This window comes from Eubalaena glacialis, chromosome 6, assembly GCF_028564815.1.
Source record: "Eubalaena glacialis isolate mEubGla1 chromosome 6, mEubGla1.1.hap2.+ XY, whole genome shotgun sequence".
In the NCBI taxonomy this organism is placed as follows: domain Eukaryota; kingdom Metazoa; phylum Chordata; class Mammalia; order Artiodactyla; family Balaenidae; genus Eubalaena; species Eubalaena glacialis.
In genome coordinates this window covers 299,990-321,161 of record NC_083721.1, presented here as the reverse complement: position 1 = coordinate 321,161, position 21,172 = coordinate 299,990, and the positions used below count along the sequence as shown (strand labels likewise).

The following is a 21,172-nucleotide window of genomic DNA, read 5'->3' as shown; positions in this document are numbered from 1 at the left end:
GTCCCTGTGCGGCTCTCAGGTCTCCCTCCTGGTGGGGAGCTGTGGTCCTGGGAGGGCCAGGGAGGTGCCTGGCATCTTGCTGACTTGGCTGTGGATTTCCCTGAACTGAGCACCTACTGTGAGGGAGCAGGCGGGATAGCTGGATTGTGGGGCCTTTGTTGGAGCAGCTCACACAGAAATTCACTCGTTCAAAACCGGTTTACTTGTCTGTGACAGCTGTGGGGAGGAAAGTTTGAGAACCTCATGGTCAGAGCAGCAACTCTGGTCTCTGGTGCAAAGGCCGTGGGGGCGGCCTGGTGAGCCTTGGCGAGTGACAGTGGGGCAGTGACGGTGACAGGTTTCAAGCTGCTTCTCCTTCTTTCTGAAATGTTTGTCCGTTTCAGGCTTTGCTGCAGATGGTGTGTGACGAGAGCCACCACATCCTGGCCCTGTCCGAATACCGTGGACCCCCAAGCATCCTGAGCAGGGGCGAGCCCAGCACCCGCCTCGAGTGCCTCGCGATGGGGGGCCAGGGCCTGCTGGAGGCAGCACCAGCTCCCAGGGAGCATCCCACCCCAGGACCCCCGAAGGGGGAGAAGGTACAGGCCTTCTAGATACAGAAGAGAAGCAGTGGGCATGGACCTGGTTGAGGGCTTTTCTTGGCCCCAGAAGTGGGAGTAGAGGAGCAAGAGGCGGGTCAGCGGCAGGCAGGGAGGCCGTGCCTGGTCAGCCACCCTCCCACTCGCATTCCCTGGGCTCCAGCCTCCAGGAGAGGCTGCGGGGAAGGGGCCGGCTGGAGCCCTGCAGGGAGGCTCTTGATGGAGAGATGGGTATGGGGGCCGGGCCGAGGGGCAACATGGAGGTGAGGGCCAGATGCTGAACCATGTGCAAGGAAGCCAGCCGGCCATGGAGTGTGGACGGAGCAGTGGGCAGACCCCCAACTTTAAGGGAAGGGGGCAGGTGGGCCCAAGCAGGTGGCCAGAGGGCAGCCAGCCGGTGCATGGCCCCTATAGACACCACCCCCCCTGCGTGGATACTAACCCTAACCCTAACCCTGCACACACACGCGCACACCCCCACGCCTGCACACACAATGCACACACACGCCCCAACCCCTGCACGCACACACGCTCACGCCCCTGCACACACACGCACGCCCCCACCCCTGCACACACATGCACACACCCCCGACCCTGCACACATGCGCACGCCCCCCCACGCCTGCACACACGCACACACACACGCCCCCACCCCTGCACACACACACGCCCCCACCCCTGCACACACACACATGCACACACGCACCCACCCCTGCACACACATGCACACGCCCCCCACGCCTGCACACATGCGCATGCCCCGCCTGCACACACACACACCCCCGCCCCTGCACACGCACGCTCCCCGCCCCTGCACACACATGCACACGCCCCCACCCCTACACACACACACACACACACGCCCCCCCACCCCTGCACACACACACGCATGCCCCCGCCCCTGCACACACATGCACACACCCCCACCCCTGCACACGCACACACGTATGACCCCCGCCCCTGCACACACATACACACGCCCCCCACCGCTGCACACACACACACACGCCCCCACCCCTGCACACACACACGCCCCCACCCGTGCACACACATGCACACACCCCCTGCCACTGCACACACACGCGCACACACGCACACACCCCCACCCCTGCACACACACGCACACACCCCCGCCCCTGCACACACACACACACCCTGCATACACACGCACACGCCCCCCGCCCCTGCACACACACACGCATATGCCCCGCACATGCACACGCGCGGGCACACACACACACACACACACACACACACACACACACACACACACACTGTCTCCACCACTCAGGCCTGGCCTCCCCTGGATCTGAGGCTCATGTGCAGCGGTCGGAAGAGAGATTTCCTTGCTGACATTCACTCTGTCTTACTTCCCCGTCGTGTTGGGGAGGTTCTCTGCCCAGAGCTGGCTCCTCGTGCCCCTAGGTGGTCATGGACATCCGTGTGTCCCCGTAAGTCGGGGTGGGTTCTGTTTGAACCTGCAGGATGCGTTTATAGGGACACAGGCTCTTTGTTTCAATATTTTAGGAACCTTCCAATGTGGGTCTCGACTGGAGAGGGGAATTTCTGCAGATCGTGCAAGAGGCCTTTGAAAAGGAACGGGAGATACTGAGAGTCGAGCTGCGGCCCCGGCCCTGTGGCTCAGGCCCTGGGGGCTGCGGCTCCCTGTTGGAGAGGCTGGAGAAGGTGGTCCAGGAGCAGGTGAGCTCATGCCTTGGCTTCCCCCCAGAGCCCACCCTGACACAGAGGGTGACGGAACGTGTTTCACATGTGAATCGTGGTTCCTACGTTTCACTTGACCTTAGAGCAAGGCAGTAACTGAGCAGCAAATCCTGCTTCAGTCCACAGATAACACTGTGTTTTTATGCATGAATTCCATGAAGTGGAAAACTCTGTGCATTTACCTTCCTTCAGGATCTTACTCTGTTCTGGAAATAACTGGCTTTTTCTTGAAAGCAGAAGAGCAGTTCTAGGCGGCCCAGCTCCAGGCTGTGAGCGCTGAGCCCAGGGTTGGAGGGTCAGCACTGTGAGGGCTGTGGGAGCCTGCTCCCCGCCAGTTCCCTCGTAAGAGAGGGCAGGGTGCATGGCGAGCGTCAACCAGGCCCAGGAAGCGAGACCAAGGTGCTGGGGGCAGAGCTGCCTGCGACGTGAGGGTTCCAGGGCCACTGTGCCCGCATTCAGGCCGCACAGCTGTGCCCCACGTCCTCCTGTGGCAGGGACGCTGGGAGCATGAGCTGCGGGGCAGGGGCTGCTCTTGCCTGGCACGCCAGCCCTCAGGACCCCCTTCTTCTGCTGTGTCTTATGTCCCCCTGCCCTGATCCCCTGCCACCCCATCTGCAGGGGGACCTGCAGGAGAAGTCCTTGGAGCACCTTCGCCTGTCGGACAGGAGTAGCCTGCTGTCCGAGATCCAGGCTTTGCGTGGCCAGCTGCGGATGACGCACCTGCAGAACCAGGAGAAGCTGCAGCAGCTGTGCGTGGCGCTGACCAGCGCGGAGGCCCGCGGGAGCCGCCAAGAGCACCAGCTGCGGAGGCAGGGTGGGTGTGGCCTCTTGGCTTTGGCCCCGAAACGTTTATCCTGACACTCACCTGTCGGGAGGTGGCAGGCAGGTCAGCGAACCCCTAGCTGACTCCCCAGGCCGCCGAGTGCAGAACGCGTGCCGGTCAGGGTGGAGGCCTTGCCCAGCATCCTGGTGAGCGGCTGGTGGGGGCCGCGTCGGCACCAGCGTGCTGGGCGCCACAGGCCCACGTCTGCGAGGGCCACTGGGGCTCGCAAGAGGCTGAAGTGGCCTGTGGCAGGTTTCTGAGTTTAATTTAGACTCCGGGATTTTTACACAGACACTCATGTCATCTGCAGGGAAAGAACACTTTATCTTATTTTTTCTTCCCCATCTCCTCTCCTCCTGTTCTTGCCACTTGCCCTGGGGATGCTCTGAGTGCTGGGTGAGGACTTGACTCTGTCCCGTGGGGCAGCCTGCCTTCGAGCCCCAGCCTCGGCGTGGTGCCTCACACTGTGCACTTCTGGGCTGGATTTGCTCGTATTTTGCATCTGTGTTCATGAGGGTCCTGGTCTGTGGTTTTTTTTCTTCTGGTTTCGGTTCCGGGAGGAGTGGGTGTGTCTGCTCCTAGTTCTGGGAGGGTTCTCCAGCGAAGCTGTCCGGGCTGGGTTTTCTCTGGTGGGAGGCAGTGCAGGGGTGGCGGGTGCGGTGGCCACAGGATGGTCACACCGGGCTTCGTGCGCCAGGCTGGGTGGGCTCCATGGAGGTCCATCTCGGCCCAGCTCCAGCCTCTGCCCTTGGGAGACCCCAGGCCTGAACATCGCAGGGGTCGAGAGGGTGCGTGCTCCCCCCAACCCCAGAACCCCATTGTGTCACGTGGCCTGCACGGCTGGGTGATCCCGCCCGCTCTCTGCCCGCGTGTCTCTTTCTGGATGCTCACCGGCCGCGAGGGCGAGGCTGGGGCGGGTGTGGGCAGAAGGCATGTGTCCTGAGTATCTTGGTTCCATCAGAAACAACGGCTTCTGCGTCATAGAAGCTTCCTGTCCCCCCAGAGTGAACACATCCCGTTCTTTTACTGGTTGGTTACTAATTTGTTAAATCATTTGTGCAGCCCACTTTGGACTCGTGGATAATGCTATTTTAATTCATTTAATCTCTTTCTTAGTTGAGTTATTGGCATATAAGGTTGAGCAGGAAAAAGGTATAGTAAGCGACCTGCAGAAAACCCTGAACGAAGAGCAGGAGAAAGCAAATGACGTCCGGAAGCTGCTGGTGGTGGAACAGAACACAGTCAGAGATCTGAAATCTGAGCTCTGCGAGTGTAGACAGGACAACGAGCGGCTGCTGAAGTCCCTCAACGAGGTGCAGAAGGAGGTCCTTCAGCTGAGGTGCGGCCCCACTGGCAAGGCTCCACCTTCTAGCGCCGACCTGCCCCCAGGCTTCTGGCCGAATAATGATGGAAGTCACGTGGCTCCTGCCACGTTCTTGGCCTCGAAGTGAAAGATGCCGTCCGAAGCCGCGGTTTGCCCGGCTGTCGTGATGGGTGTTGGGGAGGACCCTCTGCTCCCGCAGGCTCGTGGGGGGCCGCACACACCGCAGGGCCCGCCCTCCCTGCCCTGGGAGCCCCGGGTGCTGGCCGGCGTCCCCTTGAGAGCCTGTGTCCCCACACAGGTCGGTGCTGGACAGCAAGGAGGATGACCTGCAGGCCGCGCTGCAGCAGCTGGAGGGCGAGTGCACCAAGGAGCGGGCCCTGCAGAGCCGGCTGGAGGAGGAGCGGCTGCAGCACCTGCAGAGGGAGGGCCAGAGCACCAAGACCCTGGAGGTGACGCGCGCGGCCTCGATCGTGCCCAGGGGCTAGGGCTTGGGGCGGCGACGCGGCTACACCTTCAGGGCTCAGAGCATCCCTGCACGTGCGGCCCTTGCCTCCGGGCATTCGCTTCCGTGAGGGCAGTGCAGCCTCAGAGGCGCGTGGGGGCCCCGCCCGTGCGCAGGGGAGGCCTCTGGCCGGCACCCTGTGTGGCAGCCGTGTGGCCACGCGCAGCGGTGTCCCATAGGCCTGGCTGAGCCGAGCACCGTGAGGGGGTCGAGGGCCCGCCCTTCCGCAGCACCGGAGCCCCTGATTCAGGGAGGGAGGTGAACCTGGGACGTGGCACTGTGCTCAGAAAAGCGCCTCATCCACGAGCAAGGCCGGCGGAGCCACGAGAAGAGGGTTATCGCTCGCCCTCCTTTTACCCAACGTGTGACGTCGGAAGCTCCAGCTGCGGAAGCTGTTTAGATGCTCTTGCTCTGGCTTTGACTTGCCTCGTCCCACTTTTCCCCGATGCAGGAGTTAAGGGCGTCTTTGGAGAAGCAGTGCGCTCAGAGTAACCAGCTGTGCGTGGCGCTAAAACATGAGCAGACGGCGAAGGACAACCTCCGGAAGGAGCTGCAGATCGAGGCCTCGCGCTGCGAGGCGCTGCTGGCGCAGGAGCGTGGCCACCTCTCAGAGCTGCAGCGGAGCCTGGAGGCCGAGCAGGGCCGCTCCCGCGAGCTCTCGGAGGCCCTGCGGCACGAGCGCCTGCTCACGGAGCGGCTGAGCCGGCGGCCGCAGGACAAGCAGGCGCATCCGGCTCTGCTGCAGAAGCTCAGGGGCTGCGAGGCCCGCGTGCTGGAGCTGGAGGTGGCGCTGGAGGCCGCGCGGCAGCGAGCCCTGGAGGCTGAGGCCCATGTGCACCGCCAGGAGGTGGAGAGGGAGCAGGAGGTAAGTGCGGCGCCGAGGCCACCCGTGGAGACCCCGCCGAGAGCGCGGGAGAGGTTAGAGCAGCCAGGACGCGAGGACGCGAGGATGGCAGCACAGCCGAGGCCGAGCCAGGCGGACGCGGAGGAGTGGAGCAGGTGGCAGAGAGACAAGGAGACGCTGGTGAGCCCGCCATGGGCGGAGGGCCTGTCCTGGCTCCGGGCTGTCCCTTGGTCTGGCCACCGCGGCCTTGTAGCAGGTTGGAAGTCGGGAAGCGCACGTCCTCCGACCTTGTTCTTTCCCAAGGTGGTTTTGGATCCTCGGGGCCCCTTGCGGTTCCGTGTGCATCTGAGGATCGGCTTTTCTGCTTCTGCATTAAGGCCCTTGGGATCTTGGTAGGAATCACACTGAATCTGTAGATCGCTTTGGGGAGTGTCTCCTTACAATGCTAGGTCTTCCCATCCGTGAAATCAGAAGGGCTCTGCGTTTATTTAGCTCCTTAGTTTCTTTCAATAATGTTTTGTCACTTTCAGGTGATAAGCTTTGCGTTTCTTTTATTAAATTTATTCCTAAATATTATTTTTTTGATGCTGTTGTAAATGGAATTATTTTTTACTTCCGTTTTCAGGTTGTTTGTTGCGAATGTGTAGCGATACGGGTGATTTTCACACCTTGATCTTGTGTCCCGTAACCTTGCTGAACTGGTTTGTTAGTTCCAATATTTTTAATGGATTCTTTGGGATTTTACATATAGAAGATCATGTTTTCTGCAAATAGACATAGTTTTACTTGTTCCTTTCCAACCTGGATGCCTTTGTCTCTTCTCCTTGCCTGACTGCCCTGGCCAGAACCCACAGTGTGTGAGGGCAGGCGTCCAGCCTGGTTCTTGATCTTAGGGGACCAGCCAGTCTTTCACTGCTGAGTACGATGGTAGTTGCGCCATTTTTGTAGATGCCCCTTATCGGAGGATAAGTTTTTAGTTTATTCAATCTTTTCTATTTTTTACTTTTAATCATGAGAGAGTATTGGATTTGCTCTTTCAGTGTCTTTTCAGATTTACGGGTTTTGTCCTTCTCTTGATATGATGTAGGACATTGATTTTCATATATTCAGTCATCCTAGCACTCGGGATGCATCCCACTTGAATTTGGTGTATAATTCTTTTTTAAATAGTGTTGGATTCAGTTTGCTAGTATTTTGTTAAGGATTTTGCATTTATATTTATGAGAGATATTGTTCTGTAGTTTTCTTTTCTTGTGGTGCTTTTGGTTTCGATATCAGGAAGATCTTGGCCTTGCAGGACGGGCTGGGAAGTGTTCCCTCCTTTATTTTTTGGATGGGTCTTAGTTTTAGATACATTATACATTGACCAAAAGCATTTGTTTTTGAGGAAATTATATCCTGTGTTTTCTCATGGATTGACCTTTATTTTGCTCTCTTTAAAAATATTTTTTAGAACTTCAAAAACATTACCTTTATTATTTCTTTTTGGGGGTTTTGGGAAATTATAAAAAGCTCTTAAAATGCACAAGGAAAACCAATGGCCTGGTTTTTTTAATGGTTAGGCTGCTATGAAATCGTCAAGAAATAAATATTAGTGAGATATCATTCACATGCTACTGAGTTCACCAATTTAAATTGCACAATGCACCGGTTTTCAGTGTATTCAAAAGTTGTGCAGCCATCACTGCAATCAATTTTAGAACATGTTCATCACCCACAAGGGCACCCCTGGGCCTGTTAGCAGGGACCCAGCCCCTGGCACCCACTGGTCTACTTTCCATCTCTGGATTTGCCTCTGCTGGTCGTTTTGTGTCGGTGGAATCACACGGTGTGTGGCCTTCTGTGTCTGGTTCCTGCCATGGGGTTTTCAAGGCTCACGCGTGTTGTGTGTATAACGATTGGTGTTTTTGGTGGGGTTAAACAACCTGGAACGCAGTCGTGTTTCATCACTAGAGGTTGTGGAAGTGGAGGAATCGTTCGGGGCTGTGGCAGAGGCCGGGGGTTTCCTGACGGAGGCGGCTAGAGTCACAGCCCTGGGTGGGCCTTGGTCACTCGGGACCCCCAGAGCGTGTTCCAGGTTTTTTGTGCGTGTGGGAGGAGAGAGGTTTGTTGTCTTCATGCGCTTCTCAAGGGGCTTCCCAAACCTTATCCAGAGTCTTCTGCCAAACCTTTTTATTTAATTTTGGGTTTTTTTTCTTTTGTTTTTCTTTTTTTTGTTTTTGGTTTGTTTTTTGTTTTTGTTTTGTAAAAATGTAATGTGATTGCTTAAAAAAAAAAAACAAAGTGTTTTCCAAGTCAAATTAGTAACTGTCCTTCATGATGCACCTTGATATGTATTTTTCTTTTTTAAGTATGTTGTGCTTTTGGTGTTATTTTCACTGTAGGTAGTTAGCTTGATCTGGGTTGTGGGGTCTTTTTCTGGCCGTAGTGGCCCAGGCCTCTGATAGTTATTTCAGGGCCAATTTCATCTTTTCTAAACAAAATAAACCAGTGGGTCTCTTGGTTTTGTTACTTTCCTCCTCTGGAAAATGGATAAAAAAGGATCGCAGTTTCCTGAGGAGGTTCGAGCATGGGGTGATGCCGGGGAAGGGCGGGAGGTGCTGGGTGGGAAGCAGGCCTGGTCCATGTGCCGGCCTGAGGAGCGGCTGGGCCGGGCCTGTGCCCTCTCTGCCCTGCCTGGTTCCGGCCTGGCCGTCTTTGTTTCCCTGGAGCCCCCCTCCCCAGGCGTCATCCCCTGGGGTCAGCCCCCATGCTCTCCGAGCCCCCGCCGCTCCCTGAACTTCTCAGCACGCGGAGTGGTTTCTGTCGGTGGTCTGCTGTCTCCCTGTGGAGACTCGGGTCCTGGGTGTGGGGCAGGGAGCGGCCTGGCCGGCTGGGTCCCCTGGCACCTCCGCACTGAAGGGCGGGGATCGCGCGTGGGGGGCACAGGGCCTCCTGAGACTCAGGCCCGCCTTCTCGGTGTTGAGCGCCCACTCAATGCCCGCATGCATGCTGAGGTGGGGGGCCGGGCTCGGGCTGTGGCTCGTCCCGTCCCGGGCCCTGTCCCGGATCCCCGGGGTGGGGGGACCCTGACTCCGCATCGCGCCCGGAGCCCCCGTGTGGAGCGTGCTGGGGGTTGGTCGGTCGGGGCCCGGGGCCGGGCCGGGCGGCCCCTGCACTGCGCTCCTGGCTGCGGTCTCCACCCTGGACCGTGTGTGAGGCCCGCTTCTGTTTCTCGCCGTTGCTGACAGCGGGAGTTAGAGCTGCGGCGCCAGCGGGATGCGCACAAGATGCAGCAGCTCCAGCGGACGGTGAGGGAGCTGCAGGCGAGGGAGGCCGTGCGCCCCCGCCCGGAGCCATATTCGCAGCCCGAGCGCCCCCGGCAGCAGCAGCGGGGCCTGGAGAAGGTGCGGCAGCGGCTGCTCTGTGCTGCGGGGCTGCTGACCAGCTTCATCAACCAGACGGTGGACAGGCGAGTCTCGGGACTGACCCGGCCATGTGCCCAGCACCTTTCATGTTGAGAAAAATTCTGAGTTTGGGGCGTGTCTTTGATTTCGGGTTCAGGTTTTAATGAAACGGACTCTATTTCTCAGCCCACGTGTGCGGGTGAATTCGTGGGCAGTATTCTCTTGAAAGATGATGACAGCGTTGTGGTCTTTGCATTCTAATATGACAGGAGATCCAGGTGTCTTTCAGATCAGGTCTCTCCATGGCCCTTTACCCTTGCTCAGCACCCAGAGGGTCCGGCCCGAGGCCAGCCCCCCTCCCACCCGAGTCCCCCAGGGCAGGGCTGGTGCCCGGTGTCTGTGCAGCGTTTGCCTCGCCTGACACCCTGGCCCGCTGCCCACGGGGCCGGGATGCGTCTGCCTGGTCGAGGACCCACGGCCCTGCTGTTTGGCGGGAACCGACGTTGATTTGCCCTTTTCTGAGCACACGGAAGCTCAGACCGTACGGCTCTCCTGTCTGTGATTGGGTGTAGTTGATGGAGCAGCAAAGTCTTGCTTAGGGACAGCGTCGTAGTAGCCAGCAGAGAGCAGCAGGGGGAGGTGGACACACTGAGGGAGCCTCCGTGGTCTGCAGGCAGTGCTCAGTGGCTGGAGGCTTCTGGGCTTCGCAGACTGCCCGCTTCCAGGCCGTGCCGCCTCCCGGCTGCCACAGTCAGCGCAGGGCTCCCCGGGCGCTACGCGGAGTGCCTGCCGCCCGGGACCCACACACACCTTCTGAGTGTCCGTGTGCTTCTCCAGGACCATCAGCGATTGGACGTCGTCCAACGAGAAGGCAGTGGCGTCCTTGCTTCACACGCTGGAGACGCTCAAGTCTGAATTGGGCGCGTCCAGCTCCTGTCGGGTGAGACCAGCTTTCTTGTTCACTGTGGCCGGACCTGCCTCCCGCCTCGGCCTGTCGCATGGTTGGCTCAACGCACTGTTCCTGGTGCCCATGGGGGCGCTGGTCTGTCCCGCTCTGTGGCCGACGCCCCGGCCCATCTGCCGCTCATGCACTTGTGTTGAGGCACTGGGCTGGAAATGAGCTGCCCGTCAGCAGCGTCAGGGGTGCTTCAGGAGTCCTGACTGCTGCTATGAATTCCCGACAAACTTCCATGGCAGTTAGGACGTCGTGATGTCTGTCGTGGAAGCAGCATGCAGCGCAGGCAGCAGGAGAGCTGACCCTGCCGGTGTCCTGCGCCCGCTGGGGCCTGGAAAGAACGCGTCTGTTCTGGGGACCCTCAGGGATAAGCGTGCTCCTCCCGCCACCCGTCGCGCCCTGCCTGTGCCGGTGGCGCTGTCGGAACGGGGAGGGGGTCGTGTTTTGTGACAGCCTCCCTCTGTCCATGCCCGGTTTCGTGCAAAGCCTGTTTCATAGGAGAGCGAGAGGAAATGTGATCTGACGGCTTTTGCCCTCTCCTTCCCGTACATGGACTCTGCCCAGCCCCGCAAGCTTCCCGCCAACCCCAAATGCGTTTAAAGTTGCGATCCGTGAGAACAGCCGACAGTAAAAGCCACGAGTAGCGGCTTTGAACAAAACATTTTCTGACCTTGTTTTCTTCTCAAGAAGAAAACGACGGTGGAGCTGCAGGTCGAGCTGGTGGACGTCCTGCTGAAGGACAACGAGTCCCTGAGCAGAGCGCTCAGCGCGGTGACGCGGGAGAGGGCGGAGCTGTGCAGGGCCGTGTCCCGGCTGGAGAGGACGCCCCGGGCCCCGAGGGCCCCGCCGGAGGGCTGCGCGCGCAGGGTACGCGTCCTGGGGCCCCGGCGGCTGCAGGCTGGGTTCGATTTGCTTATGTTTGGCGTACGTTTTTGTATCTGGCTTCATGAGGGATGTTAACCTGGAGGGTTTTTTTCATTGTCTTTGGTCTTGTCCTTATGAAATGAGCTGGGACGTGTTCCCTCCTGTTTTCTGGAAGAGATTGTGTAGAGCTGGTATTCATTTCTTCCTTAAGTGTTTGTTAAGATGCACCAGTGAGACCGTCCGTGCCTAGTGTTTTCTCTTCCGGAAGGTTCTTTGTGCTGGGCTTGGTGTTTCTGGTGCTCCTGGGCAGGGTGCCCTGTCAAGGCCGGACAGGTCCCGCTGGCAGTTACCAGAGGGCGGTGGTGTGTGCCCAAGCGGGACCTCTGTCTTCTCAGTTCTGTCCAGTTCCGCTTTGTCTGTCCGAAGCGCTGTGGGGTTAAGGGGGCTCCTGTGCTCGTGGGGCCCAACCGCCGGCAGGCCCGTGGCCCTGTTCCTCATCGGGAGGGGCTGTAAAGGCGAGAGGTGCCGTTGGCGCCGAGCACGGCCGCCTGCTCCCCTGGGGGCTCCTTGTTCAGAGGGCACCCGGGGTGAACTAAAGCACCATCACCTGGAACGCTTTGTCCTTCGCCTGGAAGGTGATGAATCAGGAAATAAAGGTAATGAGCGAGCGAGAGGCAGGCTGAGGGTGGAGAGATTGGAGCGTCTTCTCCTTTGTGTCGGGGTGACTCCTGTTGCTAGAGTGTCTTTTCCCAGGAGAGACCGGGCTCTGTTAGAACCGGGAAATGTGGTCTCTTCCTTCTGCCCCAGCAGGGAGGTCACCCAGCTCGGCACCTCCCTCTTCCGAGTCCTGCCCTGAGTTGTGGGCGGTGCAGCCAGGCTGCCTTGGCGGCAGCTGAGCACGTGGCCCCGGGCGTGCTCCGAGCTGGCCTTGGCCTCGGCGACAGGCGGTCCTGGCTGTGCGCTGTGGGCGGCAGCCTTGGCCCTCCCTGTGGGGCCCTTCTTCTGTTCGTGTGTCCACACCGGAGCTCTGGGGTGCTGTCCAGGCCACGTGGCCAGTGTTGGGACACGTGGCCTGGTCACGACATCCCCTCTGTGCGGTGTGGGCCCCTCCTGAGGTGTCCAGGGTGTGTGGCTCGATGGCGCTTGAACAGAGCTGGGTGTCCGCGTCTGCCAGGGGCAGCATTTCTAGGGCCAGGGAGGACAGGGGTGTCTAATAGGCTTAAAGCTTTGAATTCAGGGTGATTTCTCAAATGTGAGGGTTTTGTTTTTAGTAAAAATATACCTTTTGTACAATCGTACTTCAGTAAACGGTGTGCAGTAACCACCCTTGAGTGTAATAAAATAATCACGTAACGACCGGGACATCACTGAGAAGAGGCTGAAGAGGGACCAAGGTGGCCGGCACCTGCCCCAGCCCACCCGTGTCCCGAGGGCACAGCATGTGGGCGGCTCGGGCCTGGGAGCGGTCACCACTGTGCTCTCAGCCCCTTTTCTTTTCTTTCCTTTTCTTTTCTTTTCTTTTCTTTTCTTTTCTTTTCTTTTCTTTTCTTTTCTTTTCTTTTCTTTTCCCCTTCCTCCCTCCCTCCCTCCCTCCCTTCCTTCCTTATTTTTTTGGCTGCGTTGTGTCTTTGTTGCTGCGCGCGGGCTTTCTCTAGATGCAGCGAGTGGGGGCTACTCTTCATTGTGGTGCGCGGGCTTCTCACTGCGGTGGCTTCTCTTGTTGTGGAGCACGGGCTCTAGGCGCGGGCTTCAGTAGTTGTGGCACGTGGGCTCAGTAGTTGTGGCACGCGGGCTGCAGAGTGCAGTCAGTAGTTGTGGCGCACGGGCTTAGTTGCTCCGCGGCATGTGGGATCTTCCCGGACCAGGGCTCGAACCCGTGTCCCCTGCACTGGCAGGTGGATTCTTAACCACTGCGCCACCGGGGAAGCCCTCAGCCAGCTTTCTTGAGATGCTGTCCCGGGAGAGCAGCTGTGTAGACACGCTGTCTGTGGCCATTGCAGAGGTCGGACAGGTCTGCATGGAGGCAGGACAGGATGGTCTCGCCGGGCTCAGCGCGACACCCAGACCCAGCACTGCCTGCGCCGGAGGCTGGCGCCTGCAATGCCAAGGTAAGACCAAGCCCATGGGCGGTGTTAGGTGTGCAGACACCGTCTCATGGCTGCTCCTTACTTGTTTAAGATTTATGTTTCTAGGCAAGTTTTAGGTTCACAGCCAAATTGAGGGGAAGGTACGGAGATTTCCCGAACCCTCTGCCCCACCATCCACTTCCCCCCAGGCAGTGCGTGTGTTGCAGTCGAAAGACCCACAGCGTCACGTTGTCACCACGTGCGGGCTGCTCTTGGGGCCATGCATTCTGTGGGTTTGACAAGTGTAAGATGACAAGTGTCCACCACAATGGTGTCATGCAGAGCATTTTCAGTGCCCTAGAGATCCTCTGTGTGGCGCCCGTGGTACTTTCTAAAATCCTGGGTTAAGGAGTGAAAGTCTTGGTGCTTGAATTACAGATGATAGTGTCCACAGCCTGGAAAAGCCTTGAGCCCACAGCTCAGTCAGCACTTCTGATGGTGAGGCCCAAGCTGTGGGTCTCTCTGGAGGGAAAAGCCGTATTAGGATATGGACACCAACCTCTGCCTGTGACCTCAGGTCTCCCCGACCCCTGATGCCTGCAGACCTGTGATGAAACCCCCACCTGCCCCCAGCTTTGTCCGTGCTTAGTGGTCCAATTCCTGGGCCCTCGTGGGGCTCCTCTGATGCTGGTGAAGGGTCGTCTGTGCTCTGTGTTTTGTCAGATAAACAAGATCCAACTCTGAACTGCAAGATTGTTGCTGGTTATAGATGTCGTGCGGAGCTGACTGCTGTGATAATTTGCTGAGGAAAGAAGTCTGGTTCTTTTTAAAGCACCTGGTACAAGTGTGCTATGGAGACTTGTGAGAAGGATGTCTTTGTCCTGTGGTTAAGTTTCACTGTTTTTTCTTTTTCTTATAGATGGAAAAATTGTACCTGCATTATCTGAGAGCAGAGAGCTTTAGAAAAGCCCTGATTTATCAAAAGAAGTATCTTTTGCTGTTGATTGGTGGATTCCAGGACTCTGAACAAGAAACACTCTCCATGATCGCCCACTTGGGAGTATTTCCTTCCAAGGCAGATAAGAAAGCGGTGGCGGCACGCCCTTTTACGAAATTCCGCACTGCCGTCAGGGTGGTGATCGCTGTCTTAAGGTACCGCCGAGGCACGTGCCTCCTGTCTGCTTTGGGGTCGTTTAGTCTTTGAAACACTACAGCTGTTCCCTCTTTTAAGATGAATGATATTTGAGGCCTTAAAATATAGACGACCCTTGTCTTCCGGAAACCACGTTATGTAGAACTGCACCTTCTAAGATGGAAGGGTTTAAGGCTGCCTTTTTCTTGTAAAACAGAGCCTTCCCCTTAATGGTATTCTTATGATGACAGACATGTCTGATCGAGCTTAAAACTGCATTTCACTTCTTCGTGTTTCAGTTTCTTGTATTTTAGTCAAATCTGTGTTTCATAAAGGGCGCCATGTGCACAGGAGGACACGCTGTGGGCCCCCCAGCAGGGAGGTACACCTGACCCCTAAGTGTCCGCCTGGCCCAGCCCAGCCCAGCCCAGCTCCAGCCATTATGCATGCAGGGCGCCACTTTGGAGTACGGATGGACTCCCTGGTGTGATAGGGACTTTTGACTATTTCAGAATTAACAGTGATGAAAATCTATTTTATTTTATAATTTTAAAATCTGCTGTATTTCTAAAAACGTTTGTCCCACTAAGAATTGTGCCACTGTGTCTGCTCTGGTGCCCACGGAGGTGCCTTTTCGGGGCCGCGCTCACCTACGTTTGCGGGACCAGGCACAGCAGGGTGGGCTGGGCCCCCTCGGCCTTTCCCTGGACTGCACCACAAAAGGCAGTGTGGGTCCCATTGCCCTCAGAGACCCAGCACCGCACACGGTCCAGCCGCACACTTGCCAGAAGTCCCCACGGGGTGGAGGCCTCCCCCGGCCTCCGGGCACTTAGCGCCCTCCCTTCCTCTGAGTTCTCCGGACCACAGACTGTCCTCCCACCTGCCTGTCACTCTGTCTGACACCTGTCCGTCCGTCCGTCCATCTGTTCTGTATTTTCGGAGAACACGCCCCGTGCCAGGAAGTACGTCAGATGCTGGGTTGGGGGGCGGGGGGAGAGCCCCAAACCCTGCCTCCGTCTTTCCACCAACGCGAAGCAGAGGTACCTCCTGGGCCTTGGGTCTCAGAGGCAGCAGTGCTGTGAGGGAGCTGCTGGGGGCCGTCGAGGAGAGGGGTCTAGGGGCCCCAACACCGCTGCACCTCCCGTCACCTCGTGGAGGGCGAGGGTCTCCATTTCCCCCAGCTGTCCGGGGCCCGTCAAGTGCGTTAGCGACAGAAGGGAGTGCGGTGAACCAGACAGACCCCAGCTGGCGGGTCTGGGAGTGGAGGGGCAGGGTCGGGGGCCTGGGGGCCCAGGGGCCGGGGGCGGGGCCGGGAAGGTGCTGGCAGCTGCCCGGGTGGAGGGCCGTGCTCTCACTCCATGGTCCGGTCACGTCTGGATTTTCTTGGTTCTTTTCACTCCTGTTTAGCTCTAGTTTTCAATGTTTTCTATCTTTTTTTGTAGGTTACGCTTTTTGGTTAAGAAATGGCAACAAGTAGATTGCAGAGGAGCCCTAGCGCCGGGCCGAGCACTGCACCCAGGTACCCCCCATGCCACCCCACCCACGGGCTTCTTCAGTGCCCACCTGGTGGGAGATCGCAAAGCACAATAAGAAACCAGTAATTCAGCCAGTGCGCTTGTCAGGAGGCAAAGGGTTTTTGAAGGAAAGTGGTTTTTATTTTGGGAACAAGCACAAGTTTATACAGTTAATGTTGATGAATAAAAGTGGTTCAGAGGAGCGTAATAATGACTGAAAAATACAGAAATGCAAAATGTATCGACCAATAGCTTATTTTCAGTAAAAAGTCTTTTTTATTCTCCCAAATGGAGTGAAGTTCTACTTCACACTGTGCACGTCCCCTGGGAGCACCACTGCCTCCTCTGCCTCAGTCCCGTCCAGTCTGCGGTTGTCCACTGCCCCATCTGACGGGCCGCTGCCCAGGTGTAGCCGGGCTGCCTGGGGGAGCTGCAGTGGGCAGCGCCCTTCATGGCCACTGGGCTTCCCTGGCGGTGCCAGTCCCCTTTGATTTCCATGAGTGAATCCTTACGTCTCGGAATCAGCTGGCTTCAAGGTTCTTCAGGAGGTCCCCCCACACCCCCTGCCCCCCTGCCCCCCGGCTGCACCTGGTGGTCGCCGGGGTTTCTGCCCTTCCCACTCCTCAGAGCTGGGTGCAGGAGACCCACCCCAGGCCCACGTGGCGCCCTGCTCACTCCCTCAGGGTGCTGAGTGCCCCTCCAGGGCGCTGCCCACACAGACACGGGGGTCAGGATTGGCCTTGCAGGAATGAAATGCAGGTGCTCAGAACTCAGGTTTCAGACTTCCCTGGTGGCGCAGTGGTTAGGAATCCGCCTGACAATGCAGGGGACGCGGGTTCGAGCCCTGGTGTGGGAAGATCCCACATGCCGCAGAGCAGCTGGGCCTGTGTGCCACAACTACTGAGCCTGTGCTCTAGAGCCCGTGAGCCACAACTACTGAAGTCTGCGCGCCTAGAGCCCGTGCTCCGCAACAAGAGAAGCCACCGCAATGAGAAGCCCGCGCACCGCAACAAAGAGTAGCCCCTGCTCGCCGCAACTAGAGAAAGCCCACGCGCAGCAACAAAGACCCAACGCAGCCAAATAAATAAATAAATAAATACATTTAAAAAACAAACAAACAAAAAAACAACTCAGGTTTCTTCTAGAGATTTTTTTAATACAGTTTTTATAACGAGTACTTTTTAAACGTTTTGAAATTGCCATGCAGACTCTTAAAAACTTGTAAATTTTAAATTTTGGTGGATGGACCTCCCTACTAAAATGCATTCTTTTCTTTTCTTAATCCCTTCGTTGCTAAATAATTCTGGGGGAAGGATTCCTGGTGCCACGGCGGCAGCAGTCTCCACCCAACACCCGCGAATCCCCACCAACCCGGGACATGTCTTCCAGCCACGCCAGGGGCCCTGTGCCAAAAGCGTCCCCACGCAGGAGGGAAAGGTGAGCGGTGGTGCCTCAGCTGCTCTTCCACTGCAGGGTTGTAGCCGTCAGCAGGGGCCCCGTCTACAGAGACAGGGCCATGCGCGGAGGCGTCCCTGCATGCGCGGAGGCGTCCCTGGGCAGATCTGTGCGGGTGCCCAGGCCCGCCTGTGATGGAAGGGCCCCCGGGCACACATGACCCCCACACACATGCACACACACACATACATGCAAGGCCGTGGTGTTAGCTTTACTTAATCTTTTTCTTTGGGATTGGGGGTTTTTTTGCACACGTAATGTGTTTTTATACTTACAACTTACTTGGCAATTGCAATGTTACAGTGATAATGTTAAACATCCATCGGTTATTTGGGGAAAAAACTATTTTCAATTAAAAACATAATTAAGAGGCCTTGTGGATAAATTGTAGAATGGAATTTTGTTTAAAAATTCAAGTGAAGAAAGGTTTCCCTGATGGCTGTAACTGTCACGTTCTGACAGTTCTGACAGCCCTGGGTACCTTCATCACGGTTTACAGCCCATTTTCCTGACCATGAGATTTCTTATCCAAGTGCTGCTTGTGAGAGATGTGATTTCCATTTCCATTTCTCCAGACTGAAACACAAATAATAATAATCCTATTCAAATTCTCGAATATGATTACGAGTCATTTATTTAATTCATTCGACTATGACTCCTCCAGTATTTGGAACCTACCCGTGAAGTGAATAGAAAGCTCAGTTTGTGTCTGTGGTATTTGTCACACACATGTGACGGCTCGTGCAGGCATGTCGTCTGCTCTCTCTGTGCATGCTTTCCCGGGGTTCTAAAACGAGCTTGTCAGAGCAGAACCCATCATCCACCTCTGACATCAGACCAGCAGGGATAAAACGCTCACGTTTGCTCTCTCGCTCCGTGGTTTCCGGTTGGTGGTGAGACCTCCGTACGAGCTGCGTGTTAAGAGTGTGACGACCTCGGGCCTCACTGCCCTGATGGGGGAGGCCAGACCGATGGGCGTGGGCGGCACCGCCGTGCACAAGGCTGTGTCCCCACTCACCCTGCGTCTCTGCCGATGGGGACCCACCAGCGTGTGTGGTTCCTCACAGAAACGTGTTCTCAAAGTTTTGGTCCCAGAGCGAGGCAGGGAGTGCAGCAGCGTGAGTCCGTGAGGGCCCAGAAGCCCGGTTCTATTCAGGGAGGGCAGGCAAGGGTTCTCGATCTGGCTGTGGCTCCCCCATGCCCGAGTGGGTGATACCTTTGAAGGAGTAGCTGGTGGCCAAGGCCTCTATTTTGTGGATGGCGCACGGGTAAGACGCTCCCTGCCCTGGAGAGGAAGTGAGCAGTGACGCAGACGGGGCTCCCTGGGCCCAGCTGGAGGCCAGGAGGAAGGGACCCCTGTGAGGGATGCTGGGCAGAATCCGGTTGGGATGATAGACTCATATGTGAAGATTTAGTGAATTAAATAATATACAGTAGTTTTTAGTTGTTTTAATTTGGAGACGTTGTAAAGAAGTTAGTTTTAAAGCACTATGTAGCACTTCTTAAAAAAGCCTTACTCTTTTTTCCGCTGTGGTAAAGAAAATATAGGAAGGTAACAACCGCCTAGTTTACCCCATTTCCCATGAGTGTCTGGTCAGCAGGCCCAACTCCACTGCCCCTCCGCCCTGGCTGCATTCAGACCGTCTGCTGAGTTCAACTCTTTGTTTGTTTGTTGGTTTGTATGTTTGAAGATCCAATCCATCCCCAAATCCCAGATCAGAAAGATCCCTGACTGCTTCTCAAGATCCGGAACATTCCTTGACGGAATACATTCACCATTTAGAAATGATCCAGCAAAGACTGGGAGACGTACCACCAGGTAATGAAAGTCCTCTGTCTTCTGACGTGATCTGAGTGACCCAGGAGTGCTCAGTCCTGGAGAGGAGACGGCTTAGTCACTGGGGTCCAGCTTAGTCACTCTTGCTAGTTTCAGTCCTGCTAATCAGCCATCATTAATAGTATCAGAAGGAGGGTTGTGAGTGGAGACACCGGGGGTGGGTGTGAAGGACGCACACTGTGGGGATCACGGTGTCTCAGACTCACAGCGACCATGAAGACCGTGTTTACAGGATGTCGTTTGTCCAGCGTTTCTCAACTTTCATAATGTAAACCACTACGTATCTTAATTGCTATTCTTATTTTTACCAAAAATAAGGTTAATTCAGTGATAGTGTTTCGAAACTGTGAAATTCTTCTTAGAAGATGTGAAGCCTGCTAACAAATTGCTTCCTCATTTCTACTTGTGTTTAGATTCTACTTCAGAGAAGTCCTCTTGCCAGAAGAGTAAGCAGTGAATAAAGTCCTGTGACAATTGTATTTGAGGAAGAGGTTTGATTTCCTGTGGGAGCTTGTGATGTGGTGGGTGTGCTGAGTGGTGCTGAGCGCCAGCCCCGGTGTCGTCAGTTAGATGCTCTCGCCCTTACGCTTTGCTGCAAAGCCAAGTGGAGTATTTTCTATGTGATTTCAGCACATCTTAGCTTCTTACCTTGATGAGGTAGCTGTGCGCTCATGAGTGACGGGCATCTGCCCGCTTCTCCGTTGGTCGAGCCTCCCTGCCCACCCACGAAGGGTAAGCAGAGGATGGCTTCCTGTTGTTTATTTTCTTAAAGTGTACAGCTGGAAACTTGGTTTAAAACAAAAACACACAAAAAACCAAAAAGAATAAAATTAAAGCCCTGGTGTGTTTGTGAATAGCCCTGTGTTTTTTTTTTCTTGTTTTATCCAGTCTGCTTTTATCACAGGCAAAAAAATAAAACATAGACTTAGAATTTATATTGAACTTCTGTAAGTCAAAAATTTTCAGTGGAACTTAAAGCACTAGTAAGACAAATAGCCACATGCCTATTGATTCATCTTGCTTGGTTTCTTATTTTTTTTCTGTCAGATGCTGTCACTACATATTTATTTCTCATGATTATGATCTTTTTATGTTTTACTTGTGCTCGTCTGTACCTGGTGGTGGTATCTAGCCAGTGTCCTTTACCCAAACGTCTGTTGTAAAGGTATGTTTATAAGTATCTCAGTGTGTTTCTAAGACCTTTGAACATGACATTTATTCTGCTGGGCTTGGTTTTAATATAAAACAACTTTTTCCTAATCACTACTTACTTATTTTCAATTTTTAGATTTTAGACTTATTTAGATGTTTGCTTACTTATTTTAGATTTTTCTTTCCAGTGCATGTCTGCATTTTCCTCTTCTTAGCCAACACTGCCATAAGGTCACTGTTTTACAATCTTCCCACCTTTTCCACTGAGTCCTGTGTTCTTCTGCTTGACGTTATTGAAGCGAAATCTTGACCAGCCCCGGGAGCAGGAATCCAAGAAATGTCTCTTCACTTTAGAGAAGAATGACGTTTGAAATTGATGATCAAATACTGAATAAATAAATATCCATGTCATCCATGTTAAGCTAATGAGGGAGGGAGGGCCCATTTAAAGCCGCCAGTGGACGTAACCATCACAGCAACTTGTTACCATGGGGCTTAATAATTAAAAAGAAAGAGACATTCACCCTCCTTTCGTGGAAGAACACAGGTCATACCTGCTGATGAGGGAAATTCTTCTTCACGGTAAAGCACCCAGCTAATTAATAGAGAGGGAGCAGTACAATTAGAGAACCACCAATTCTGCCCCCAGCGAAATAATCAGTTCACGGTGGGTTCATCAACAAGTCCTAAAACCAAGGCGAAGTTCCACTTTCACAGTGCAGGAGCCTAGGAGTGCCCACTGTGACCCCGGCTCATGGCAGGCCTGGCACGATGCCGTGTGAGATGCACAGTCTCCCCCAGTTTACAGATGGAGGGACAAGTCACACAGAACCACGAGGAGAGAGACACATGGGATGTTCTGTAAGTGACTGGCCTGGTTGCATCAAATAGACAACGTTACTCAGAAAACAAGAGTGAGGGGCCTGTTTTACGTCAAAAGAAACTGAGGGGACATAACCAAATGCACGTGCAGAATGTAATTAGCTCCTGCATTGGGGGAAGCAGCTATAAAGTCATT

At 55.4% G+C, this 21,172-nt stretch overlaps 1 protein-coding gene across 9 annotated transcripts in view; it reads left to right on the top strand.

The window, feature by feature from the left end:
* The window catches only part of PCNT (pericentrin), a 103,309-nt gene extending 83,454 nt beyond the window's left edge, over positions 1-19,855 (top strand). For 3 of the 9 annotated variants that reach the window (XM_061193758.1, XM_061193756.1, XM_061193762.1), the window contains exons 28-42: positions 384-578; positions 2,106-2,279; positions 2,919-3,114; positions 4,240-4,462; positions 4,746-4,896; positions 5,401-5,973; positions 9,024-9,244; positions 10,017-10,119; positions 10,822-11,001; positions 12,999-13,106; positions 13,984-14,216; positions 15,639-15,715; positions 17,024-17,147; positions 18,857-18,984; positions 19,416-19,855. In XM_061193758.1, coding sequence (XP_061049741.1) covers positions 384-578; positions 2,106-2,279; positions 2,919-3,114; positions 4,240-4,462; positions 4,746-4,896; positions 5,401-5,973; positions 9,024-9,244; positions 10,017-10,119; positions 10,822-11,001; positions 12,999-13,106; positions 13,984-14,216; positions 15,639-15,715; positions 17,024-17,147; positions 18,857-18,984; positions 19,416-19,459 — 2,730 coding nt within the window. In that variant the 3' untranslated portion in view covers positions 19,460-19,855. Of the gene's footprint in view, positions 1-383; positions 579-2,105; positions 2,280-2,918; positions 3,115-4,239; positions 4,463-4,745; positions 4,897-5,400; positions 5,974-9,023; positions 9,245-10,016; positions 10,120-10,821; positions 11,002-12,893; positions 12,932-12,998; positions 13,107-13,983; positions 14,228-15,638; positions 15,716-17,023; positions 17,148-18,856; positions 18,985-19,415 lie in introns of those variants that run through there. The other 6 variants (XM_061193760.1, XM_061193759.1, XM_061193757.1 and 3 more) reach the window with 6 other exon arrangements.
* Positions 19,856-21,172: the final 1,317 nt, after the last annotated feature.